The following is a 24,731-nucleotide window of genomic DNA, read 5'->3' as shown; positions in this document are numbered from 1 at the left end:
TTAAGTGGTTCTCTCTATCTCTCCATCTCTCCATCTCGTCATTTCGTGTTAATTGATGTGGCTGATGCTGTGGCGAACGAACGCTCGACGTCATGAAAAATTTCCCCATGGCGATTGGAAATCCGATACATGTGGGTGGCCCTGTATAAGTCGCCAGACCTCAATGTTCGTTATACAAAGGTCAATTCCATCAGTTTCAAGCGAAAACAGTTTCCCAGAATCTATAAATAATCTATAGGTTTTGAGGACTTGGCATGTTTATGTATCGTCCCAGAGTTTTAGGCCAAGGCCTTCGAGGCTTTGCCTATGCCCGAACATGTCGGCGAACCTATATCACTGATGCTGATGTTGAATCCGCACGACGATACTGCCTTACACAATTACAGTGAGTCAATGGCGCACCTAAACTCGAACAAGCTCTAATACCTTTTTAGAAATAGCGACTATGATGCTCATCTCATCCGCCGCTTCGTTCCCTCTCCGGTTCAAGATACCTATGCCGCTCTACGCACCCTCAACCTTGAACTCGTCCGTCTCCCTGAGCTCGTCTCTAACCCTACAATTGGATCCTTCCGGATGAAGTTCTGGCAAGAGTCCATTGACAACACTTTCGCGGGTCGTCCCCCTCGCGAGCCCATCTGCATTCTCTTACACAAGAGTCTGCAGGATCTTGAGGCCCGCGATGGCAGCTCAACCAAGAAGTCGATTAAATTCTGGATCTCCAGATTAATAAAAACAAGAGAAAAGCACATGTCCAATCGACCTTTTGCCAACTTGGCGAGTTTGGAAGAGTATGCTGAGAATACATATTCGACTCTTATGTATGCGACACTAGCGTCTCTACCACTCAGATCGATGCACGTCGATCATCTCGCCAGCCATATCGGAAAAGCCTGCGGCATTGCCGCAATCCTACGTGGAATCCCAGTCTTAGCAGCACCGCCTCCTCCTGTCAACACACCTTCTGGGCAGGTTCCTCCCGTGCGGGAGCCTGCAATTCTTCTTCCGCTAGACGCTATGGCTGAGGCTGGAGTTAAGGAGGAGGAAGTCTTCAGACAAGGGCCTAATGCGCCTGGTCTACAAGATGCTGTGTTCCAGGTTGCAACTCGAGCCAACGATCATCTTATCACAGCCCGAGAAATGCTCAAGAGACTCAAAGCTGGTGAAGACCCCGGTCATGAGTTTGAGCACCAGGGTGAAGGCGAACATTTCTATGGTGAGGGAAGCGACACAATAAACGAAATCCGCCAAGGTTTCGGTGTGCTACTAGAAGCCATTCCCTCAGCTCAATACTTGCAGCGCCTTGAGCAAGCCGATTTCAACCCATTTGCTGTGAAGACATCAGGTTGGAAATTGCCCTGGAGCATCTGGCAGGCTTTGTCCAAGGAGCGGATCTAAGCTTTTCCAATTACGACTTATCTGAGATTTATTCTCGGTGTATAAAACCTTGTACTATAGAAAAACAATGCATAGAATATGATCATTAATAATTCAATTATGGAGATCCTCAAAATGTATGATAGTCACATCAAGATCTCAGACGAACTGATCGCTAAGAGCAGATGACGAAATAACCTGGTTATCTTATGCCAGTTCAGAGGAGTATTTAGACTACTTTATTCTGACACCCTTAGCCTTGTAGGACTTGAGTGATCATGCATAAACTATGCCCCACTTGTCATGAAGCTCCCGCCGCCGAGACGGAGTGGCTAATCCTCGGGATACAAAATTCGAGATCCGCCAGAAATTCATCGGGTCTCCAGCGACGGCGAATTCAATCTCGAATCCGCGACATTACTATCTTAATCGTAGATGCCATCACCAAGATGCTCTACGAACTAATTGCCATTGTCCGCAACCCAATGCCTCCCTAATAATCGAGCACGAACTAACTGCGAACAGGTTCGACCGGGCAGCCTCTTAGAGGTGAAGGAGTACGTTTTCAACATCGAGCCATCTACCGATACCGAGCCTTAAACTAATTATTACAGAATCGCCCAAACTGTCGGTTCCCTCGTCCTCAAGAACGGCGGTGTCGTCCGCGGTCTCGCCAACTGGGGTGTTTTCTCGCTACCCAAGCCCATCTCAGTCCATCAAATGAAGCACACCCACGGCCACTACTTCGTCATGCGATACGACGCCGCCGCAAAGGTTCACCACGATGTTCGCAACACACTGCGTCTCGAACCCCGTATGATTCGTGCCGCACATGTCAAGTTGGGAGACGGAAAGCTTGAGTCCCTCGCCAGATTCGGTCCACCCAAGTGGAAGACGACAGGCAGCGAGGCATAAAGAAGAGAAGGGTTTTAGGCATCAGAACGGAACGGAATCAAGTCTAATGGCAACAGTGAAGGAGAGAGAAATGGCATGTTGTATGATATGAGGGGGAACTCAATGAGGAACAAGGACTATATGATTTGGAAGAGAGTCTAGTCCTCGGCTCAGGCATCACTCAATGCCGTGTATAAAAGGCATGCTGCGCCTAAAAGATAGCAGCAATCACGGTTAAATGAAATTTATAGAAGTTCAAAACTTGCATTTGATGATATTGCCTCATGTTATTGGAGATGAACTCGAGATAAAAAAGAACACCAAGACCAAGGATACGCAGCAGTTGGATACGCTTTCTGTTATTGCTACATGTCTATCATAAGTCATCAATCGCGGCCACACCAATGGCCCGAGTGCCCTTGGTCAACGCTGTCCTATCTAGAAACGCAGCCCGCTATCTGTATCTCTGGTTGGCGTCTGAACGATGTGCCCTCTGAGATCGTATGTAAGAATCAAACCAGAGTCGCAATCTACGCCTTCTATGTGCGCTTATTCCGTATTGGAATCAAGGAGATTCGGAGCGAAGCCGGTGTGGTTCTCCCAACTGGTTTTCCACTGGACTATCGGTCTTCTAGTTGTCGACGTCCATTCCATCGGCCTTACCGATGCCCTTTTCGCGACACCATTCCACGAAATCGTCAATAACACTAGGCCAGGCACCATCCTCGTTCCAGAATGACAATGACTCATCAGAGAGTGATTTGACAGCAAATTCAAGGGCCATGTTCCACATGTCCTTGTTGACTGAACGGGTCCACTTTGCCGTCAGGAAATCCTTCCATAGTTGAAGCCAGTTGTGGTTTGCCGTCTTCCATTCCATGCCTGGGGATTTGAACAGTATGTCCCAATATACGACAGCCGTCTCAAGACTGAGAGCTTTTTGGTCAGTCTCTCGTCCAGCAACGAAAGTATGTCTGTAGACCTTCTTGAAAAGGGCCTGATCAGAAGAAAGGGACTTGATAAGTCTCCGGATGTGGGCAGCATGCTCCTGGTGTGTTGTCCCAGCTCTGTTTCAGACTTAGCAATGAATCTCACTAAGGAAGCTAAGCCATCTCTATGAGATGCTCGCAGTTCAAGTGTCAGCACTTACCCGGCCACCTTCCAGCCGTCAACGTAGCCTTTTCTGGTGATGACTCCAACCGCGGGAGCTTGAACAAGTTCAAGGGCAACAAGCAACTCTGCATTTTCCATGTTGACCTTCAACTTATCGTCGAGATAGGACATTGTGGAATCAATCTCGAGTTTGTCCTTTTCATCCTTGGTATCTAATTGAAGGTGTAAGCCTAAAGGCCTGACGTACAGTTGAGAAGATACATACCTTGCAGTTGGTCAAACAAAGAATCCAACTTTGTCTCCAATGGTGACGGTCCTTTGCTATCTCCGTTGGACGCAAAGTATCTATACCACATATATTAGTGTCGTTCATTGATGACAGGCCAAATTCGCAAAGAAAGTCAAGCAATGTATCGGCCATGGCTTGATAGTGAACCCATCAGCAATGGCCAACTCGGCCGCTATACAGCATGAATTATCTGCTCCATGAATAGAGGCAATGTACCGGAACGATGAATTCCTAGATGGCTTTGTGGGTGTTTCTCGATAGAATGATGCAGGCCCGTCAGTGCTGCCATTGCTATTCTTGGATGCAGACCAGATAGGGATATGTGTCGAAATACGGTTCTTCACACCTCTCCACCCCATTCTCAGGCTTGCGATGGTGTAAGACTTGTATGGGCTCAAGGTGTCAGGTGGATGAGAGTCCCCGTCAGGATGGCAGGGTCGAGTATTGTGTTATGAGGATGATGAACAAAGAATGCTTGTACAGGCTTGGCCATAGATGCCAGCTATCCAATGGCCCATGGAAATAGTCGGGAATTCCATATAGGCATGGGAACGAGATGTCTTCGAGGTAATGTCTTCAGAACCCCTCACTAACACCAGCTACTCCAAGTAACCTTGTCTCAAGCTATCGGTGTCTCTGTCGGTCATACTCTGCAGTGTATCCAAACTGAGCCTGGCAGTAGTGGACCAGGCCACCATGACGGGATACTGGCAAACAACGGCCGGAGGATGCTCGATACAGAAATTTCCGTATTGGGCCATAGCGGAAGTCGGATGGCAGTAGTCGGGGGTCATATGCATATCATGACAAGTATAGAGAGTAATTGAATAGAGAGAACTTACGCATCAACTGCTTCGTTAAGCTTAAACCCCGCATTTTTAAGATACTATTGAACTAAAGTTAGCACAGTCATCCTCATACTGCATCATGATCCAGCTATTTCTGGTCCAAGCGGTGTCACCACCGAAACCCGAACCGCTACGCTTTGTGGCCCCAGTCGGATTGTGCAGAGCGTCATATTGTCATAAGTTTCATGCGTATCCAGGACTGACGACTACTGGATCCCAAGGAAGAATAGAAGCGATCATGAGGAAGACGTACGCGGGTGGCTTGTCGCTCGGTTTGGCCAGTCAGAGATACGAACTGGGCGATGAGCACCTTCTGCTGGTTTGCAGATGGCGGAGGCATCTTGAACAATCTTGGCCCGAGAGGGATCGCTGGGGTTCTGAAACGTATATCGAGTCGGGTCGTGGGCTTTGGTTCTTCGAGTAGTCAAACGTCCGTCGGTCGGGATGATGGAAATGCAATACGGCTTAGTATCTAGCCAGCCGTGAATCGGACGGTGATGACTATTCTTGTTCTGACAAATCTGTCACTGCTGGGGCGGTATGTATCTTGATGGCTGGCCAGTTAAGATCGCGTAGATCGCCAGAGTTGAGCCTGCGTAGCAAGCTTAAATATAGGGAACGGAGAGGTAGAAGTTCAGGTTCAAGACGAAGCAAGTGCAGATGGAGGGGTTGAGCTTTCCCTAGGTTCGGATGCGACAAGGCTACGAACTTAGCTGATGGTGGGGTTGGATTTTGTAGGTAACGTTAGGTGATGAGCGGGGCTTATTCGTGAATGCCTTAATCACTGTAGGCAGCCTCAATATCCATACTACCGTCTACCGTCATGCCGTCAAAGTGTTAAAAGGATTAATTGGTGAGAGCATAAGGAACGAAATAATTTGTCCAATGTAACTCTAAATCGACTCTTGGGCGATTCATCTGGCGCCTGAGGATATTTCTCTTGCTGCTGGAGCTCAAAGGTAAGTCTTAGAGTCGCAGCAAACTCAACTCTCCTGGTATGAGAAACGACTGTCCCACTGGTAGGTACTGCTACTGGGTAATAGGGAAACGGTTCTCTTGATATTTAGAGTGTTAAAATAAAGCAATTGAATTTCAGTCTACGCTGGCATGAAGTGTGTAGATTATTTCATCTCTTATACTCTCCATCTGATACGTCCCCTACTATCCCCTCGAGTGATGCAAATGAAGCCTCCAGCTGGGAATGGGGGCTTCTTAGCTGATCTCAAAGAGGTGATTTCGCACGTGATGTTTGACGCAAACTGTGTAGAGAGCTATGAGATTCTCAATTCCTATTTACCTATTAAGGTATGATGACAGGAGATGAATAGATCATCTATGTATCTTCAGCATTATGCGTCCACTCCTGTCAACAGTTTATGCGGATGGAATTCGGGCATGACTGCCTACAGTACTGCTGAACACTCACTGTGTTGTAGCATGGATTAGCGCCCCGCCATTCGGATCTCAGCTTAGGGAGCATGTACAGTGCGCAGCCCACAGCAGCTCCGCCAGTGTCATGACGTCTAAGCTTAGGCACTTGACGCGGTTCACGACGCGCTTCCAAAAAAGTTGATGTCAATTAAAATCACAAGCCTCAGCGTCCAAGTTGCAATTCCACAGCAACCAACAAAGACGAGGGATTGAAGATGGCCTCATTACACGCAAAAGAAGATGAAGATATACAATTTGATCCAGCAGAACCTCTTAAGGGTATCGTTGTCTGCTGTACAAGTATTCCTGCCGAGCATCGTGTTAGTAACCGTTCAAGTCTGTCCTGTCCTCATCATGTGTTCTATTTACTAATGTATCATGGTTGGTGTCCAGACTAGCATCGCAGCCAAAGTCTCCGAGCTAGGCGGTGTTCACAAATACGATCTCACGCCCGATGTTACTCACCTTATCGTCGGTGACTACGACACACCTAAATATCGCCATGTCGCCCGTGAACGCCCCGATATTAAGGCTATGGACGCCGCCTGGATCGAAGCCCTTAGCGAGATATGGAAGAACGATGATGAGATCGATTACCGAGAACTAGAGAACAAATATCAGCTCAAACCTTTAGAGAAGCGAGGTATCGACCCGACAGTTCAACCAATACAAGGAGAGGCAGCACGAGATTCGTTACTCATTTGTTTAACCGGATTCGGCGACCAGAGGGACGAAATCGCAAACAAGATCATATCAAACGGAGGTTTATATACCGGTGACCTGACAAGGCGATGCACTCATCTCATCGTCAACAAACCCGAGGGCAAGAAATATGCTGCAGCCAAGGCATGGGGCATTCATCCCGTCACACTTGCATGGCTCGATCAGTCCATCGCGCGAAGAATGATCTTGGAGGAAAGCAAATTTGACCCTATGTTGCCTCCGGAAGAGCAAGGAAAAGGCGCTTGGGTTACAAGAGAACTCAAACGTTCGTTGAGCAAACGGTCGAAATCTGCTATGGGAATCGGTGCTGAAGAGGGCCCCAGGAAGTTCAGGAAGACTGCCAGCATGAAGCTGAGCTCACAGCGCAATAGTATGTGGGGTGATATTCTCGGACGATCAACGTCAAGAGAGTATTCATTTGCGCAAGAAAATAAGACAGAAGATGCAAATCAACAGCCAGAACCTCAACAGGAAGAAGCTCGGCCTCCACCACCTGCTCCTCTAGTCCCAGAGAATCGGGGCATCTTTGCTAATTGCCATTTTTATATACACGGATTCAACGCGCAAAGAACTTCGGTTCTCCAACAAACACTCGTTACCCTTGGCGCTACTATATGCAAATCACTACACGAAGCTGCTCTTGGGCAAACCCCGCAGCCGCCTCGTAGCCGTTTTCTGATCGTCCCTCAAAACTCCCAACCAGATACTCACCCTCAAGAATCTTACGATAACCTCTATGTCGTCACCGAATACTACATTGAGAAATGTCTACACAACAAGCAATACTTTGATCCTACAAACCACGTCCTGGGTCGACCATTCCCCTTCTTTCCCATACCGGCCTTTGCCGACCTAGTTATATGCAGTGCCGCTTTCACCGGCATAGAGCTTAACCAGGTCGCACGTGCTGCTGCCCAGCTGGGGGCCAGGTATGAAGGAGAGTTCCGCAAGACTACAAGTGTTCTAATATGCAAGGACCTTGCTTCAATGCGTAAGGAGAAGCTCCGCATGGCTTTAAGATGGGGTGTGCCTGTGGTATCAGCAGACTGGTTTTGGGAGTGTATATCAACTGGATTCAAAGTGCCTATCGACGACTACATCTTCCCCGAGATAAAGAGCAGGTATTCAGAAACATCTCAACCAGCGTCAAAAGCAGCAGCAAAAAGTGTCCCTGAAGCCAGAACACAGAGCAAACCGATACAACGCACTCTCTCAGAACCTGCTTGCAAGCCAACAAAGACCAATACGCACAAACCCCCACCGGCCGCTGGCGTTGATACTTCGGCATTTGCTCATGATTCACCAGAAAAGGTGAAATCTGCTCGAAGATCCACTACGAAATCTGCTGCGGCGCCGGACTCTGTCATATCAGCAGAGTTCGTCACAGCTCGTACGCACCCGGTGACTACAAATAGTCTGCCTAAAGACAAAGACTTCGATGCTCCTCTTGGCGAAGTGCCCCCTTCCAAGGTCCCTCAGGCACGTAGGAATGGGTCTCCGTCGCCTGTCAAACAATCTGCATTATCTCGCACTCGATCCGACCCCATCACTACAAAATCTCATACTGAAGAAACGGAAAGTTTTCCTTCGGATCCACAAGACGATTCCCAGCAGGCGAAGCAACACAATGCTGAGCAAGCTCGTCTACGCGCTAAGGCTGCCGAACGGCAGGCTCTCTCCTCGAAACTAACATCCCTCATCGAGACAACAACACCGAACCTCCCCTCGTTTGCTTCCGACGACACAGACCAGGCCCCCCCTCGTCCTCGTAAACGTCAGCTCTTCGGGCGCGCTATCAGTAACGCCTCCAACGCCAGCAGTGTCGCCTCACGCTCTGCTGCTGAGCTCCACGACGTATTTGGAGACGAGGAGAAGGAAGCAGATAACCAATCTGAACCACCCGCAACGCAGCTAGAGTACCGCGATGACAAAGCAAAAGAGTGTCGAGCTGCATTGATGAGTCGCATGATGGGCGGCAGTGGCGAGGTCAAGCCTGCGCCTACTCCTGCAGCCCCGACGCTGAGTATGATTGCTGGAGCGACCCGAACGCTGAGAAAGCGATAAGTGCGAATACGTGTTTGGAATTGTGTAATTTATATACAGCGATATAACTTGCTGAGGTGGTTTGAAAAGCGAGTTTGGCTCTACGGATAGGAAAACGGTGTACACATAGATGATAATATGGTCTCTAATCTGGGACGGTCTAATGAAACCTTGTATAATGGGCTTTTTCGCTGTTGTGATTGGGTTTCTTCTATTAGGACATACTTGTTTCAAGGTGAAGCATTCGCTCTCTAGGAAGCCAAGACTGTCAAATCTGGTGACGATCTTTTCAACGCTTGATAATACAAGTGAGCCGATATATAACGAGAGAACTCCTCTCCTGTACCGCTTTTCCCTCCAATCCATCAACGGCGCTTCTCCATCCCAAGTCCCAAGCAAGAAGAAAGTGTAAGTCAACGAAGCATTTTTCCCATGTAAGCACGCAAGTTCCAGTGTTGGCTTGCATGCAACGATTCCCTCTATACTAGAAACGAAAAACACAAAAGTTGGTAGATATTATGATTAAAAAAGGGGTATTGCCGTGAACGTCTTTTGACTATTCCTCTCGCGTTGCCTAAACGGATTCCACAAGTCTTTGATTTGAATCGCCACGACCTGGTAATTGTTCGGAAATCATTGTTTGCCAAAGATTGTCCAGTTCGGTACTATCAATATCATATTAGCGTCGGATCCTATATCAATAATAAGAGTTCACTTACCCAGAGCGTTTGTTCATATGGACTCCCTTTTCTCTGCAGAAGAACAAGAATCGACGCATGGTTCGTTTTCGTGCGAAGACCGCCATCACATCTCCTCGAGGCTTGCCATCTGGTGCTTTAACACCGGCCTCACCCTTCACGGTGATGTAAACATAGCACTGCTCGATATTCCATGAGATCTCCTGGATCTCGTCCAGGTAGACATGGAAATCAATCTCGTCCTTGAAATATCCCCACTTGGCGGGGTGCAAGTCTCTGAGCACCTGGTGTTGAAAGCATTGTTGCTGGTCTATCCAGGTCCAGTACTGTGTCACGCTGCTGTGGCTTGTATATAGACGAGTCTTGACTTTCGCAAGGCGCCAGTCATACTTGCTGATTTGGCCGCCGCTGCATGAATCTGTATCGGACCAGGCGTCAAAGTGGAATTCATCATGGACCTGACCCGGTGCAGGTGGCAGATATTTGGGCCGCTTGTTCAGATGGGTACTGAAGACTGGCTGAGGACTTGCGACTATTCCTGGGAGGGCTGGGGGTAGCTGGCTAGGCAATGGAGATTGTTCGATGAAGGAATCTTCGCGAGGAGTAGTGGGACCCGAGTGCATGGATTTTCGCTTCTGAAGAGGTTTCGGTGTAGCGCTGGGACTTCCATGGCTCATACGCGATTTCATAACTCCAGAAGGACGGCCAATGTTCTTAAAACCATGTTTATAACGGAGGGCCGTCAGCTTTGAATCATGATAAAAGTCATGAATTATCTTTGGCAGGTTGAAATTGGCGCCCCGGGCTTGCATAAGCTCGTGGAGACGCTGCCGCATCCAGTCGACTGGCGAGATATCAAGATTGAACTTTTCAAGTTCTGATATCGTCTCTGAAAGACGGAACAGGGTGTCATACGAGGTGATGCCACCCTTACCAGACTGGATGTACTTCTTGCCGAGCAACTGATAGGGACTGATGGGGCCGGTTTCATGGAATTCGAGGATCTTGATACCACGATTAACCTGTCTACCAATTTGGTACTTAGAAGAACCTCCCTTCTCCTGCTTGGTGCCAGCGTCGATGGCAGCCTGGTGCTTTTCACGCCATCGCGCAAGTTGAGGCTCGATGAGCGTCCTCACATTTTGCCAGTTAGGCTCCCAATAAGGGTGGTTCTCGTTGATCTTTGCCAAAGGTACACCTTCCACACACTCAGGATAGGTGTAAACTACTCCGTCATTCTTAAGAACCATATTTTCGCGTGTTATCTCTTCCTCAACGGCTGCAGGAGGGGACTCTGGGGGTTGAGAAGCAGGATCTGGTGGTAACAAAGGCGGGGTTGGTCGTCCTCGTTCACTTGAAGGAGGGCGGCTTCTCACATTGGCGGGTGTGAACCCTGAAGTTACTCGATACTCTTTTGGAGTAGGCACATGGTCCGACTCGCGTGGTGTTTGAATGGTTTCAGAGCCACGAGGGTCCTTGATGGGGGTATCGCGTTCGGCTGATGGGCGAATGATATCGTGAGGCGTGTGTTGCGGTGCATTTGGTGGAAGTGCAGCTCGCGTTGCGTCCTGAAGAGGCCTGATTTGGTATTGAATTGGTCTAGGGAGAGGCGGATCCACGGGATCTATCATACGTTCCGGAGCATAGTCCGATCTAGGGGCAGTGCTAGGGCGACTATGAGGCACGGGGGAAGGGTCGTAGATCGGCTTGTTGGTTCTCCCATGAGGATGTTCGTTAATTTGCATTGGCGCCATAGGTGCTACCTCGACCGTTCGTTCTGGACCCCTGGCAGAGATCACATCATGGAGCTTCTCTGGGACGCGATCGGGAACTCGCTCGAATCGTCGTTCTGGCTGGATCTCAATTGTTCGGTTGGGCTGAGGCTCGGTCGTTCGGTTAGGGTGACGAACGATGACTTGTTCAGACGATGTTTCGGGCTGTCTCCCTGGTTGTTGTCCGGCAAATCGCTCGGGCGGGCGTTGCAGAACAGAGGGCGGCGAATGGGGTCGAGCATTAACAGATACTTGTTCCTCAACTCGGTGAGGAGTGTGATGATCAGGCTGGTTTATGGACACAGGTCTTGTCTGAATTTCAACTGTTTGGGGTTCTTGCTCTCTGGGAGCTTCTGCGGGTGTTTCGTCTGATCCCTCTTCACGTTCCTTCTTTTGTCGTGCCCTTTCTCTCGAGGCTATTATGTCGATTGTGTCCCCAGAAGCACCGTGACATCCTTGACGATTCCATTCGCAGTTGCCGCACTTCTGATACAAATCTCCCCCTACAATAATGCAATCATCGAAAGCACCTTGGTTCTTGTCGCAGGACTGGCATCGTTTGGACTGTATCTCACCTGTGGCTTGGATCATGCATGACAGCCACTTGACTCCCTTTGCTTCGCTTCGTTCGTAAATAGTTGAGAGATGCGTTGTGTTGAACCGTCGTCCTCGGCGTATCTTGACTGGCCGTCGAATCTCTAGCTCTTGGATGCCCTCCACCCACTGATTCCATGGTTCGATATGTTCCACGGGTCCAATCACATTGCCATCGGCATCGACAACATTAACAAGGGTCTCGGCGTTTCCGTGATCATGTTGTTCAACGCCCTCCATACGGTCTTCGTGGTTTACGTGATTCGCTTCTTCCGCTACAGAACCGTTGATGGGTTCCCTTTCCGGCACCAGCCCGTTGGAAGCTGACGAAAGCTCTGGCAAGGCATCAGGCAGAACAAGTCCCTCTGATTCAGGTCTCCTGGTGTCGGGTGTATTCGGATCCTCTCCTCTCTTGTCCCGGAAAAAGCGACGCATTTTGACCCAGATCTCATGTTGCGCTTCTGTTCGCTTTCTGCGCGACTCGTGGTAATCTTGTTCGATACGGACCAATCGCTCTGCCTTTTCGTCACACTCATCCGTAGTGCGAGCCAACTCGGCTTCGACTTTGGCAAGCTCCCTAGCCAAACGACTTTGAGATTCCTTCAATTGGCTTCGCTGTCCTTTGAGATCACTAAGCTTTAATCGTACTTCGTTCAGTGAATGCTGAAAATCCTTTTCCACCTTGCTGTTCTCTGCCTCCTTAGTTTTGCGAAGGTTCGCCCAGAAATTGTGTTCTGTCTCATCCCAAACAGACTTTGCTTCCCCTTCTGGGAGAGCATCCCAGACTTCTTCCCCTGTGGCCATCATGGGCCACGTCGGTCGAGCAACTGCTTAACACGAGTGGGTAATAACAAAAGGACCTCAGAAACAATGACTGTTCCAAGTCAAATAGAAGTTTAGTTGCAAGAAACTAGATGATAGGATGCATGAACCTCACTACAAGGTTGCAAGTGACGGTGTCTGTTTAAAGGAAATGAGCATCGAACGGGTAATGAGTGATCGCGTTTCACTACCAATTGCAGAATATAATAGTAATGACCAAATCGAATGAGGAACTGTTAGGTCCCAGTGGCTCGAATCCGATGGTCCGAGGGCCGAAATAAAGTCGTGGGGCGCGTGCTGAAAACGGGTTGGAATCGGACTAAAACACCCCAAGAGACAATCTGAGGTAATAGACTGAGAAGGGGAAATGAGTACGTAGGCGGAAAACGCGTAAGGCAAAAAAAATTGTCTCGAAGCTCAGGATGAGCGTGTTGTGACCGGCGTGTATTGGTCAAGGTGATAATGATTGGGGATGTAATAGGGAGTTTCCCCTAACACATGTCATGAAAGTGCCAGGCCCTGTTACTCAAGGTAACCGTTGATGGTCGAAATTGCTTTCTGTTTTTCGCGACGCTGTAAATAATCGTCTCGAAAAAAAAGAAGCGGGTTTGAAAGAGTTGCTTCGAATTTCCTTCCACCACCCTAGTCGCAGTCGCAGTCACAGTCACAGTCGTAGTTGCAGTGGTAGTCGCGCAAATGAGCCCAAGAGTTTGCGCTGTTGACCAATATCCCTGCTAACAGTACAACCTCATTAATAAAGCTAGCTCATATAGGATCAATGAGGAGTAAGAGGACGCGATCAGGTAGGATACATACGTCTGTGTCTTAGGTATGCTGAAATAAAGATCAAGGGATAAGTACCTACGTTGCACAAGGCGTAGCACGTACTTGGGTGGGTATATGTAGGAGTGAAAGATAGAAATTTCTCGGCGATAGGCCAGACCAGGTAGGAATTTGGGGGAATAATTTTTTTAAGTTGGGGGGACAAGGGCGAAGTGTCAATGCGGAAAAGGCGTAGGTAGGATATAAGTAACAGAAGTATGTGAGAGAACAAAAGGTAGAGTAAGCTCGGATCACATCAGATACCTACTAGGGAAAAGTCAATGGAGGAAGGTAACTCACAGTGACGTGACATGAAATATGGATTCCAATGTGGGAGGAAATAAAGGAAGGGAATGAATGGAATAATGGGAACGGGAAATGAGAACCTATAGAAGGAAGGGGTGGGCAGGAAAGAAAGTTTAGGTGAGTTTGTTATTTTCCTCTGATGGGGATGATGGGAAAGTGCTACTGTACTGTACCTACCTTACCTACCGTACGTACCAACCAGACTATCGCATGGCATGGCATCCACGAGGAGGAAGGAGGTGGTCTTCTCCTAGGAAGGAGCACTAGGTACGGACGGCTGCGGTGCTAAAACTAACAACCAACCGAAACCACGACCGGGGCAAATGAAAGAAAGAGGACGAATAAGGTGTGAATGCGGATGCGGATACAGAAAGCATTAAAGCTACTAGGTAGTACTAAAAGTCTGGCTGGTTCTGGTATGAGTAACATCATGTAGTTCCGTACAGGTCGGCTACGGACGTGCGTCGACTATCAACCGGATGGTTGAAAGCAGTGATGGATACCAGTTAGGTTTTTTTCCCACCCTTCTCGTCTCCTCTCCTTCTGCCGTCTTTTTTGTTTTCTTTCGCTACGTAATTTATTCTCCTGGTCTCCTCAGCTGCGTTTGCGCGCTTTGTTTCCGCTAGATCCTCGTGGACCCTTGCTCCGATCGACCACTGAGAGTGGTCGGACAAGTGCCTAGCAATAGCTTGTCTTCCATGTTCCGTAAAAGTGTACAAGTACTGTACATTGACTATCAGAGGAAATAAGAATTGAGTTTCGCCAAAGCCACTGCGTTTAAATACACAGTGCCGTAGATCCTGACAGCCCAGATGAGTACTAGGTTGCTCTACCTATCAGCAGTAACCCTGCATATCCAACTCATTACTCATACCAAGTACGCGCATCGTCTGATCTGATCCGACCTGACCAGTTCACTTCCATCAATTGGATTATGCTGCGACGCAAAGTCCTAGGACTTGTTCACATTCTCCACCGTCCTGATGCTCCATCATAAAAGGTACCTTACCCATACCCTACCCAGCGTCCGGTACCGAATCATGCAAGAAGCGAGCAAAACGTAAAAGCCGACAGGGTTACCCTTGTTCCGGGCATCCTATTTAGCTCTAGCGGTTAATCACGTGCGAGGAAACGACAAAACATTAGCTTGTGCAAACGAGGAAGGAGAATGTCAATGTCAAGAGATCGCAATCATAGGCGAGCTGTCCGAGGCTTTATCAACCAACATCCATCCTTCCATGCTTCCACCCATGATCCATCGCTTTCTCGAGTCTTGCTTGCTCCCTCTCGCTTTTTTTGTGGTCCCCCCTGAGCAGATCCGAGATTGATGAGGACAAAAGAGGGCATCCGTTCTCAGCAACACGCATACGCGACCCTGTCAAAGTTCCCTGGGTGTTTTACCCGCAGTCTTAGCACTATGGAACAGAAACTTATACTACTACATAGTAGGTAGTACAGTACGGTACCTAGTACACACCAATGTACCTTGTACTACTAAGGTAGTTGTAATTGTACTGTACTGTACTAATGCTATCTAACCCTCGTGTCATCACTACGCCAAATTACACATACTGTAGTGTTGGGCCCAAGACAGATATATGGGTACGGTAATAATACGCGGACTAGGCTTATTTATTCCCTGCGACTTAGACCATAGTGTATGACATTGCACTTAAGGAATGGACGATATACGAGCAGAGACCCTCGCAACAACTAAACAAACAGGCCCTGGTTGGCTAGCTACAAGCCTACAAACTTGGTTTCCTCCAATTCCAATCATCCACCCTTCACCCTTTCTGCTCGGTCGACCATCTAGGTATCCCTCGCATCTTTGTCGAGTCTGCTTTACGCAGAGATGACATTCACGGTGACACCATAAATTAATATTAGGTAGCTTCTCGCGCAGAGCGCAGTATCAATCCCACGCCCCCCTGCACCGTGGCGTCGGCTGCCATGCTGACACGATAGTAGATAGTAGGTAGTCATGTCAAGGCAGTATTTCAAGGGGACCCTCAGTCTATGGTAACTTGATGGTTTGTCTATGCATGTACACAGTACGAAGGTAGTGTAGCTCCTTGTCGATACCACTCTATCGTTATGGCTGCCTATCCCGCGTGCGGCGCATAATGCCCAGTAAGACGTGTCGTCCTGTCATGCTCGCAGCAATTGATACTGTATGTGACCTACGCTTAATATCACCTTTTTGGCTTTTATTATCGCAATATCGCCGATATACTTCGGCGACGGCCGAAGTGCATAGTGGGGCTGATAGTACCAGTTCGTCCAGTGACAGTCTATCCACTGACATCTTTTGCCAAGCTATCAACCCAAAAGTCTCTTACCAACACGAGACTCCATCTTACCAATCCTGACGCAGTTCGCTAAATCAGTTGTTACTAGTTATCAGCTGATTCGATCGTCTAGATAGCTTGGACATGCCGGTTGCCTGCCGCAAACTCGGACTGTTACACAAGATGCACCATGTCTATAATATACTCGAATATACCAGGAATAATATATAACTACCCTATGCAAATATATGTATATGCAAAAGCAAATAACAACGACATATCGCCATTATTCATCCTACATCGTGGCGACCAACAAGGTCCACGTATTAACATGCATCTTCTCCTTCTCCTATGTCTTCCCTTTGCCCGTCGTTTTTCATGATAGCCAGTTGCCTCGCATCTAGACAAGTAGCCTAGATATAACCCGTTGAAAACGCCTCGCAATGTAAACAATCCAAAGCAAAAGAGCCCCTCGTTCCCTATCACCGTTTCGGGGTCGCATACGCCGGGGTGCAGTATTAAAGCAGAAGAAAAGCAAATCTCGTGAATGGCGTCAAAGTTGACCGTAGGCCGGAGGGTTTAGTACTTGGAAGAGTATCGCGCTGCGCCTGGCGAGTAAGGCATATCATATGAGCTGGATTGGCCATAGGGGTCTTCTGAAAAGACGGTGGCCCTTCGCTCCTCTTCTGGCAGCAGCTCCTTGACCTCCCAGTTGTTCATCCTGGTGCCGACAGAGAATTCGAGATCTTCCTTGGTAATTGAGTCCCAATACTAGTAAACATTAGCAATGATCAAGATATAGTAGTTAGGGAAACTGGACATACCTTGTAAACCATCATCACGCCCAGCAAGTTGCAGACGGTTGCAAGGAAAAGGCCATCGAGGTAGTGGCTGATAGCGACACAGATCTTTGCGCTGAAGGCGTAAAGAAAAACTTGGCCAGCCACAAAGAAGAAGATGCCGAAGGCGATATCACCAAGAGGCCAGCGGTCCTGCAGCGTTCGTGTGACGAGCAGAATTTGCATGGCAACATATATAAAAAGCTGGATTGCGTTCAAAAGGTAGAGAACGACGAATAATCCGACAGTGTTGGTAGGGCCAAGTCCAGCCCAGCTCTTGAAGGTGGCAAGCGAGACGAGGAAGCTGATGGTGAAAGCAGCCAAAGAACTGATTCGCAGCATCCAGACTGAAAGAGGTGTTCCATCCTCGTACAGTTGGAACCCGACAAAGCCATTAATAAGAAGGCATGTGATGACCGCGCTGCTAAGACCGTTTTGCACACTGACGAGATACGGATACGGATCGCTTCCGGGAGGTGCCACACCAGCATCAACAACGAGAGACATAGCAGAAAGCAGCATGTACAAATAGAAGAAGCTCAGGATCTCTTTGCGACCAACAGCAGTGAACTTGCTGCGGACGTGCAGAATCATAATGACAGTCATGACGAGAGCAACAATGTGCATAACAGCCGCAGCACCCTCGAAAATGATAGTATTGGCGAGTTCGATATTACGAGCATAGCATTCTGGCTCAATACCAGTACGGCCGGAGGCCTTCAGAACGGGCCCAACGGCAGCGCATAGTGGCAGAGGTGCGGTCTCGCAGATCGTGGTGAAGTCGCCGAAGCCAGACATGATGGCGGATTGGGATCACGGCTCGATTATCGTCGAAAAACTCAAGTGAAATCGCTTATCTATGAAGCGAGCGTACAGCGAACGACAAATCGAAAGGTCGACAGCGAGCGATTGACCGATTGCCGTCGCTGATGTCGTCGAATCGTCCAGGCGTCGTCGCGAGTTTAAACCGCCAACTCGACCTTTCAATGTTGGTACCACTTGAAAGGGCGAACTTAGGACAAGTCGCCAATTACAAGGGGTTAGATTTTGGTCGGAATGCAATCTCGTCCCCTAGATGCGTAAAAAGGGAGTATATCGATCGGTCGGTGTCAAATGTCTCGTTCTTGACCGATGGCTCAGCGACGCCCCTTTCTTCAGCCCAGCGGCTAAGAGTCCAAACGACACAGATGACAATGGCCCAAACTGAATGAGAAAAACAACCAGCAACTAATAACTGTCGCTCGGAAAAGGCGATGATTAATTCCAGGTGCAACAAAAAAGCGAATGTCTTGCAAGCCTCTGCTGCGCTCTGGGGCTTGGGCTCAACGAGATGAGTGAAAGAGAGAGACAAAGTGGAGCGGAGGGATCTGGTTGCTGTGCCGTCGTTATGGGCAGGTGCAGGGCAAAGTGGCAGAGTGTGGAGAGGTAAGGCGTCGGAAAGTGGCTAATGGGAGATGTGATTGGCTACTTTTAATTGGTTGCCGTGGAAAGCGCAAACGACCCTGTTTGGGGGTAGTTAATCCTTGTAACAATAAGATCGTGTAACATGACGATGACCAAGTCTATTAATTGAGAGGAAGTAAAAAGGAAAATAAACATTATTCCTACTAACATTTCGGTACAATAAGAGAAATGATTTCTGAGCATGTTGCTCATTTACATAAGTGTTCTGTTAGAGTTGTCTCCTGAGATTGTGAGTCTTTGTGCCACTTACACTACTGAATTTTGGCTACAAACGTTCTCACTGTGACGAAGTAACTCGGCATGTGAATGATTTCATTACAAATATTATAAAAACCGTTAAAAGATAATTTGAGCCATCTCAAAGCCCATTCACAGTAATATTTGTAATAAAATTCAAGTTCACTTCCGTTGACTCATCAACTGCAGTCAGTGCTGGCCAGCATACCCTGTAACCATAGGTACAGTCAGCAAGGTTTGCAACATAATCACTGAAGCAATATACTGTGATATAATTGTTATGATGATCAAGATTCCATGTAACCTCCTTCACAGTATCATCTCTCGGCCACGTAACAAGACATGGGTTCATGTTGGGAGTTAAATTTCAGACGAATATTCTATGACAACACCACTTGTCGTGTCTGGCGATACACTCTTTTCTCAAACAACAAGACAAGCATTTTCAAAGAAGTTGACGCTGCAGGCAGAATCCCGCTGTTGATTGCGATCTATTCTAAGTCATGAATGGCGTCATGGCGCATCTTTATATAGAGCTGGTGCTAATGCAGATATCACGCAGGTGATATTCCGACGCACTATGGACACTGCTGAATCCCGAGTCCTCTTGTATAAAAGGCTCAATGCATCGTGAAATATGCTTCATCGTAGCCCCTGCAGGGCTTCGTAGCGACCGTCGCTGAAAAGAAGCCTAAGTAACTCCAAGCCGAATGCACACCGTGGCCTTTGTCCCAATACCCTTCCCTATGTAGTCCTGTCCGGGAGACTGTTGAACCCTGGCCTATTTCTTTCCGTCCAAACGCCTGTGCCATGCGATACCTTGGATGTATATCCGACGCCAAAAGAATCTAATTCATAAAAACAAACAAGTAACGTTGCGAGAAGAAAAACTTGCGAATAGAGTTGTAAATGCGATGAATGCCATCAAAAATAAAGCTCGTGGGGTTCGGAATAGTGAAAACCATAGTTGATTGGATAACCCTGCCATTCCTAAGACGGGTAGTGTCCCTGAGAGAGCCCGTGGGCGAGTGGCTGATGTTGAGGGTGAACACGGTCATAAACGACAAAATCAGGCACAATACCGGTTCTAAGATCGTTCCGTCGCCCGATGGGCTGATAGTGCATCTGGGCTGGGGGAACAGGTACAGAGAGATGGTACTGCTCCAAAGATGCCGAAGGTGGGGGGTGTAAGAGCGTGTTAACGTGGCGCACGGGCTTGTACGGGCTGGGTCGCTGCTGTAGATAGACGCTCGGCGAGTTGGAGATGGGAGTGTGAGCCATAGGTGTATGGACAACCGAGGATTGGCCGTACGCCTCAGCCAAAGGAGACGAGTTGAATGGTCCCAGACGTCCAGGGCTAAGTTGTTTGTTCGGGGTACTGTAGCTGACAGGCGCCTGGGTAGGGAAACCAGTTTGCGCCATGGTGACACCCGTCGTTGGGGGAAGCGATTGCTTCGGCACCATAGCCGCGGGGACAGTAGGATAGACTGTAGACATAGCGCGCATACCAGTTTGCAACGGGGGAAGCGAGACGTGAACAGGCTGAGCTACCTGCTGTGTAGGCTGAGGGTACCCGCTGACATTGATGTTGTGATTGTCGAAGGTAGTCAACGCAGGTTGAGGTAGAGCCTGAGGCTGGGCCTGAGAATGTCCAGTCATGACAGGAAGGTGAGGAACAGGCAGTCTCGCCGGCTCGACAATTCCATTGGATCGCGGTACCTGAGGCATAGCCGGAGCAGCACCTCGCTGAGGGGCAAGTCGCTTGGCGGGGTGTTCCATGATCTCTCCCTCGGGACTTCGCTTCCGTGACACAGGAGGGAACTGGAGGTTTGGCTTGGTAGAGAGTGGGGAGATGATGTTAGTTTGGTATGCAGACCAGTTCTGTGAGTGACTCGACGTGGGCGAGTAGTTTGTTGTAACAGCCGGGGTAGGGAGCAGGTTGACGGTGGGCTGCATAGCAGCTGTCGGTGAAGCGACAGGTGAGTGTTGGCCCTTGGTTGCTGACGAAGGGACGTGAACCGGTGATGCTGGCAATCGTACAGCTCGTTCGTAGTACTCGTGAAAGCAAGAGAGCTTGTCCAACCAGTCATTCCACTGGTCCTTTGTCGCCACCAAGTTGTATCGCATGTTAGACAGAAACTCCACTTCCATGACATGAATCTCTTGCACGTTGAAGCATGACACCTCGGCCCAAGTCTTGTTCGTGTAGGTGTTATCATCCAAGACTGTCAGATGGTCAGTTGACGCCCAGCGATACGGGTGCTCTTCACTTACATTTGTTCCCGAGCATTAGTGCCACCGTCAGCAACCTATACTCGCTACCAGCGCGACCGTTGATTTGAGGTGTTGACATCTTCAGTCGGTAGATGAAAAGTAAAGCCAACAGAATGACATTCTGGGTCACTTGTGTCGTCGAAAGAACGCTGTACACCCATTTTCGAAATTGGTCTAGAGGTTTGGCAAGAGGTGGTAACCGGGGAACGAGTGCATTGGGGCCCATTGCACGAATTGACCCAGCCTGCTTGAGTTCATCGATAGACTCAAACCAGAACAAGCAAGTCATCTAAAATATGTTAGTTTTGACCTCTCCACCACTTCTTAAGAAATACGCACTTGGGCAGCGAAATCGGCCAGGTTTCCACCCGCAGGGCTGATGCACTTGGGGATCACAAGGCTGTGATAAACAAGAGACTCGGCATCATCTCTTGTCGCAGTGGATGTCGAATCAGGAGGCGTTGAAGGCTGGGCAGTTTGTCCAACGACTGGGACCGTGTGGGAGGCTGTCGAGATTGATCCATTGCGGTGCTGAGAAACTTGAGAGGTGGAGTGTAGCTCATGGGTCGGATGTGTGGATTGCTCCTGTTGATAGTAGTGATTATATGTGTTCTGCGGTTGTGGTTGATGCTGTTGTTCGGGTTGTTGCACAGGATATCGGTAGTACTGTGATTTCCCCGTGTCGTTTACCGTAGCTGGAGCTCGAGCAGTTTGAGGCACAGTAGAAGTGTAGTTGTGAATAGCATGACTATCCCAAGAAGCCACGGGAGGCTGGAATACGGTGCTCATGTCGTCGGTAGGAGGAGTCCTAAGTCCGTCTCCCAGCGCTAGTGTATCGTGAAATCGAGAGGGTAGCTTTGGCAGCTTAATACTTGAGGGAAAGCTTGATTCCCGACTGCCAGAGCCGTGGGGAGGTGAGGGAGGAAAGTTCGAGATCGCAAGCGAAGAACCGACCATGGAGACTTATGCGTATTGCCGAGGTGAATCGTCAAAGGTTTGGTGAAGCACCAAAACCGGGAGATTGAGGTTATGAGGCTTCACTTTGATGTGCAAAAGCCCCACTGCAGACGGCAGGCACAAAAGGCAATTAAGCCAGAACGTTATGTCAAGTAAATGACGACTGATGTATTGTACGAGTGAAGTAACAATACAAGTATACCCCACCAAGGCTTGAGCTTGAATTCGTTCGTATTATTCAATAGGTTCGTTTGTTCGAGAGGGCGTAGAGTTTAAAGGACCTCAAGGAGCGCAAGTGCCATTATCGAGCAACACTGACAGGCAGTGCAAAGAATTCGCAGTAGACCGGCTGCAAGCGACTTCGAGGATGACCGTTTCGACTTTCTCGGCGACAGACCGGGTGTTCAACGAGGATACCGGAGGAGGAGTAGAGGTATATCCCAGAGCTAAGTGTAAATTCGTCAAGGCTGGAGATCAATTGTATTCGCTGGGAGGATGGTGGTTGAGGATGGTGGTTGAGGATGGTTGAGGATGGATGTCTAAGAGAGGAAGTTTGGACAGGAAAGAAAGGAAGAGGAGGGAAAAGGAAAGAGTAAAAAGAAGCAACCACGAATGGGTTCAGTCACTCAGTCCATGGCTGGTGGTTGTGTGTGTATGTACAAAGTCCTGGAAGGTAAGGTAGGTGGTTTACTTTCTTTCATTCACTTGAACTTGGTAGTCTGGTTGTTCGTCAAGTGTGGTTCTCTCCTAGACGCAGCATAGCATAGCGTAGCGTAGCGTAGGGAGTAAGGGTAAGGTAGGAAGAGTAGGGGTGTCCGTCGGGTCTAGTCCCACAAATACCTGGTAGCCCCGTCCATTCCCAAAGGTACTTAGTTGCAGCACCTGAGCGCCCACTATCCGCAGGTACTTTTTAGTGGACTAGGACGTCTCCTTCCCTGGAGTGATGCCCTGGATCAGACTCCATGGATGGGCTGCTGGCTGGACTGCCAATGGCTTAATGGAGCCATGGCAGACAGAGTCCCTCTCTCACTCACGCACTCACTTTCAGTCTCAGACAAGACATTGCACACGCACACCCGCCCGGCCGTCCCTGGGTAGGCCAGGCTGCGCGCCGTGTGGTACTAGCCGAACATGTATTGCGATACCTATTATTTCCCAGACAATTCCATACAAAGCCTGGTACCACGGGCATGGCAATTGTCAGCCCGTCATGTCGCGAGCCTTTGCTAGACCTGCTCTTACGGACTAGACCAGGGCCATCGTGGCGCTCTCCAGCTGACACCGCACCCAGCGACAACCCCCGGTTTCCGTGAAGTGAGGTGAGGTGAGGTGCTTTGCCTTTCTCTGCCCTGTGTTAGCTGCTATTATTATGATTACCGTACACCCCCAGCCAGGCCAGGATCTCATCGCTTTCGCCCACCCCTCTCTCACTTCACTTCCATTGCCGCTAAAACTCTCAAGTTTCCTCCACTCATCCCCAAGCAAGCTTCAATGGGGACCAAGCCCGCTAGACGGCGGAGTCTTGGGTGCTGGAACCTACCATTCACCCACTGCAGTTTAAGCCCCCAGGCAACTTGATGGAGCATCGATTTTGAGCAAAGTCGCCCCTGGAACGCCCTAGGGGTCGCCCGGTCGGTGCCGTGCTTGACGCCGGGCTCTGAGCGGGCTTGACGGGGCTCGAAGGACCGAGGGCGGCGGGACTTGCGAAGGGATACCCAGACTACGTTGCGGTATTGAATTCATACATGGATAGTGAGATGGAGATATGAAAATCGAAATGATGGCGAATTTATTGCGGGATACCAACGAGGCGGCTGATGAGCGATCTGTCCCTGAGAGTGCATCCGAATTCGACTTGCACACCCTTATGCACGATTGGATTCCTTCCAAGCCATCCACGAAGCTGGGGCTTGTATGAAAGATCCCTGAAGGTGTCGTTCGGTACAGTGTAAGAGGAGGTTTTCACAAACACATTCGTTGTGGAGTACTAACCATCAATAAGAGTTCATTGGTCACATCGGTTCAGGATTGGCACAAAACTTCCCATTCATCGGTTGTGGACGGATACAGTAAGTTACAGTGCTGCGATTATTTGTCTGATCAAGGCGTAAAGCCTTGAAGCTGTCAAACTCGAACTGAATTCAACACAGCCTATCTATCTCCGCCGTGTCGCATCTTCGCTTGTCCAACAACTTTTGGTGGTGTGCTGGAACCTTCAAATACTTACCATACCTGTACAAGCGGTGCAACTCTACGGCCACTTTGGATTATCTTCTCATGAGCCACCCATCAATCATGAGTCTGAACCTCAACCCATGAGGAGCCATGAGATGAGCCATGCCGCGGTGCTTACTCCACTTTGTCTTTCCCTGCTAGGAACGAGAAAGCGTAAGTGTAATTGTCGGCCGCGTGTAAGAAATCACCAGGTTATTCCTTCTGCCCTGTTGATACATATACTGTACAGTACTGTCTTTGCTTTGCATCCTTGTGCTATGCTGTGCAGCCTATGCTATGTTTTCCGGGCTGGCCTAGGCCATGTTCCTAATAGATGAGGCGCCAACCATCAGTACGCTACTAAACAAAATTAGTTATTACCGTTCAGGACAATGAAGAGGAGAAACGCACCAGAATGTCCGGCATGAGGATGGAACGAGCGAAACAAGGCCCCAGCTTGAATAGGTCGCAATGAATGAATGAACGAATAACGTTGGGCGACTGAATCAAGCAAAGCTGTCATGTCCCCGACAAGCCGTCCGTTCCACTCACAGGGTGGCAGAAAACTTGAGATCCAGATTTGAAGTGCAGAAAACAAATGAGCAGATACCCGATATGAGACAGCCAGAGTTGGCAGAACAATATCGTTCTTTATACTATTGAAGTCAACTTTTCTGCTACTCCAAGGGCCCTCCCACTGGAAGCAGCATCCATTCGCCGAGA

General features: G+C 48.9%; 7 protein-coding genes across 7 annotated transcripts; 3 read left to right on the top strand and 4 right to left on the bottom strand.

Annotated features, from left to right (window-relative positions):
• The first annotated feature begins 68 nt into the window (after positions 1-68).
• B0J16DRAFT_334863 (squalene/phytoene synthase) lies at positions 69-1,626 on the top strand. Its single transcript, XM_046126999.1, has 2 exons — positions 69-385; positions 435-1,626. The coding sequence occupies exons 1-2, from the start codon at positions 255-257 to the stop codon at positions 1,396-1,398; spliced, it is 1,095 nt and encodes a 364-aa protein (XP_045987185.1). The 5' UTR covers positions 69-254; the 3' UTR covers positions 1,399-1,626.
• A 102-nt stretch (positions 1,627-1,728) lies between these two features.
• B0J16DRAFT_334860 (37S ribosomal protein Mrp17) lies at positions 1,729-2,596 on the top strand. Its single transcript, XM_046126998.1, has 3 exons — positions 1,729-1,850; positions 1,903-1,934; positions 1,992-2,596. The coding sequence occupies exons 1-3, from the start codon at positions 1,827-1,829 to the stop codon at positions 2,290-2,292; spliced, it is 357 nt and encodes a 118-aa protein (XP_045987184.1). The 5' UTR covers positions 1,729-1,826; the 3' UTR covers positions 2,293-2,596.
• Positions 2,597-2,614: 18 nt separating this feature from the next.
• On the bottom strand, positions 2,615-5,223 carry B0J16DRAFT_334856 (Cullin binding-domain-containing protein). The gene is made up of 5 exons (XM_046126997.1): positions 4,775-5,223; positions 4,516-4,559; positions 3,650-3,729; positions 3,422-3,596; positions 2,615-3,338 (listed from the first exon to the last, which is right to left on the bottom strand). The coding sequence occupies exons 1-5, from the start codon at positions 4,859-4,861 to the stop codon at positions 2,903-2,905; spliced, it is 822 nt and encodes a 273-aa protein (XP_045987183.1). The 5' UTR covers positions 4,862-5,223; the 3' UTR covers positions 2,615-2,902.
• An 871-nt stretch (positions 5,224-6,094) lies between these two features.
• On the top strand, positions 6,095-8,873 carry B0J16DRAFT_74957 (BRCT domain-containing protein). Its single transcript, XM_046134424.1, has 2 exons — positions 6,095-6,272; positions 6,346-8,873. The coding sequence occupies exons 1-2, from the start codon at positions 6,168-6,170 to the stop codon at positions 8,737-8,739; spliced, it is 2,499 nt and encodes an 832-aa protein (XP_045987182.1). The 5' UTR covers positions 6,095-6,167; the 3' UTR covers positions 8,740-8,873.
• A 419-nt stretch (positions 8,874-9,292) lies between these two features.
• On the bottom strand, positions 9,293-12,586 carry B0J16DRAFT_354202 (uncharacterized protein; the record flags this gene model as incomplete). Its single annotated transcript, XM_046129356.1, has 2 exons — positions 9,293-9,383; positions 9,438-12,586. The coding sequence occupies 2 exons, from the start codon at positions 12,584-12,586 to the stop codon at positions 9,293-9,295; spliced, it is 3,240 nt and encodes a 1,079-aa protein (XP_045987181.1).
• A 3,917-nt stretch (positions 12,587-16,503) lies between these two features.
• Positions 16,504-17,776, bottom strand: B0J16DRAFT_74928 (chitin synthase export chaperone). Its single transcript, XM_046134423.1, has 2 exons — positions 16,848-17,776; positions 16,504-16,794 (listed from the first exon to the last, which is right to left on the bottom strand). Exons 1-2 carry the CDS (start codon positions 17,658-17,660, stop codon positions 16,603-16,605), a joined length of 1,005 nt encoding a protein of 334 aa, XP_045987180.1. The 5' UTR covers positions 17,661-17,776; the 3' UTR covers positions 16,504-16,602.
• Positions 17,777-19,464: 1,688 nt separating this feature from the next.
• On the bottom strand, positions 19,465-22,100 carry B0J16DRAFT_74910 (uncharacterized protein). The gene is made up of 3 exons (XM_046134422.1): positions 21,177-22,100; positions 20,838-21,126; positions 19,465-20,788 (listed from the first exon to the last, which is right to left on the bottom strand). The coding sequence occupies exons 1-3, from the start codon at positions 21,792-21,794 to the stop codon at positions 19,554-19,556; spliced, it is 2,142 nt and encodes a 713-aa protein (XP_045987179.1). The 5' UTR covers positions 21,795-22,100; the 3' UTR covers positions 19,465-19,553.
• Between the last annotated feature and the right edge of the window lie 2,631 nt (positions 22,101-24,731).

This window comes from Fusarium flagelliforme (assembly GCF_020744385.1).
Source record: "Fusarium flagelliforme strain FIESC 12 MPI-CAGE-AA-0113 chromosome Unknown B0J16scaffold_2, whole genome shotgun sequence".
NCBI lineage: Eukaryota > Fungi > Ascomycota > Sordariomycetes > Hypocreales > Nectriaceae > Fusarium > Fusarium flagelliforme.
Note: the sequence above shows the minus strand (reverse complement) of the source record. Positions and strands in the feature narration are given on the sequence as shown.

What these genes read in the sequence shown, in the direction of transcription:
- B0J16DRAFT_334863 (XM_046126999.1), top strand. Translation starts at nt 255, where the DNA reads ATGTTTATGTATCGTCCCAGAGTTTTAGGCCAAGGCCTTCGAGGCTTT. An exon ending in TACTGCCTTACACAATTACA is followed by an intron (nt 386 to 434) that starts GTGAGTCAATGG and finishes ATACCTTTTTAG; the next exon opens with AAATAGCGACTATGATGCTC.
- B0J16DRAFT_334860 (XM_046126998.1), top strand. Translation starts at nt 1,827, where the DNA reads ATGCTCTACGAACTAATTGCCATT. An exon ending in TCTACGAACTAATTGCCATT is followed by an intron (nt 1,851 to 1,902) that starts GTCCGCAACCCA and finishes AACTGCGAACAG; the next exon opens with GTTCGACCGGGCAGCCTCTT. An exon ending in AGCCTCTTAGAGGTGAAGGA is followed by an intron (nt 1,935 to 1,991) that starts GTACGTTTTCAA and finishes TAATTATTACAG; the next exon opens with AATCGCCCAAACTGTCGGTT.
- B0J16DRAFT_334856 (XM_046126997.1), bottom strand. Translation starts at nt 4,861, where the DNA reads ATGCCTCCGCCATCTGCAAACCAGCAGAAGGTGCTCATCGCCCAGTTC. An exon ending in CCGAGCGACAAGCCACCCGC is followed by an intron (nt 4,560 to 4,774) that starts GTACGTCTTCCT and finishes TTAGTTCAATAG; the next exon opens with TATCTTAAAAATGCGGGGTT. An exon ending in CTTAACGAAGCAGTTGATGC is followed by an intron (nt 3,730 to 4,515) that starts GTAAGTTCTCTC and finishes TATGTGGTATAG; the next exon opens with ATACTTTGCGTCCAACGGAG.
- B0J16DRAFT_74957 (XM_046134424.1), top strand. Translation starts at nt 6,168, where the DNA reads ATGGCCTCATTACACGCAAAAGAAGATGAAGATATACAATTTGATCCA. An exon ending in GTATTCCTGCCGAGCATCGT is followed by an intron (nt 6,273 to 6,345) that starts GTTAGTAACCGT and finishes GTTGGTGTCCAG; the next exon opens with ACTAGCATCGCAGCCAAAGT.
- B0J16DRAFT_74928 (XM_046134423.1), bottom strand. Translation starts at nt 17,660, where the DNA reads ATGTCTGGCTTCGGCGACTTCACCACGATCTGCGAGACCGCACCTCTG. An exon ending in GCGTGATGATGGTTTACAAG is followed by an intron (nt 16,795 to 16,847) that starts GTATGTCCAGTT and finishes AATGTTTACTAG; the next exon opens with TATTGGGACTCAATTACCAA.
- B0J16DRAFT_74910 (XM_046134422.1), bottom strand. Translation starts at nt 21,794, where the DNA reads ATGGTCGGTTCTTCGCTTGCGATCTCGAACTTTCCTCCCTCACCTCCC. An exon ending in TGGCCGATTTCGCTGCCCAA is followed by an intron (nt 21,127 to 21,176) that starts GTGCGTATTTCT and finishes AACATATTTTAG; the next exon opens with ATGACTTGCTTGTTCTGGTT. An exon ending in ACTAATGCTCGGGAACAAAT is followed by an intron (nt 20,789 to 20,837) that starts GTAAGTGAAGAG and finishes ACCATCTGACAG; the next exon opens with TCTTGGATGATAACACCTAC.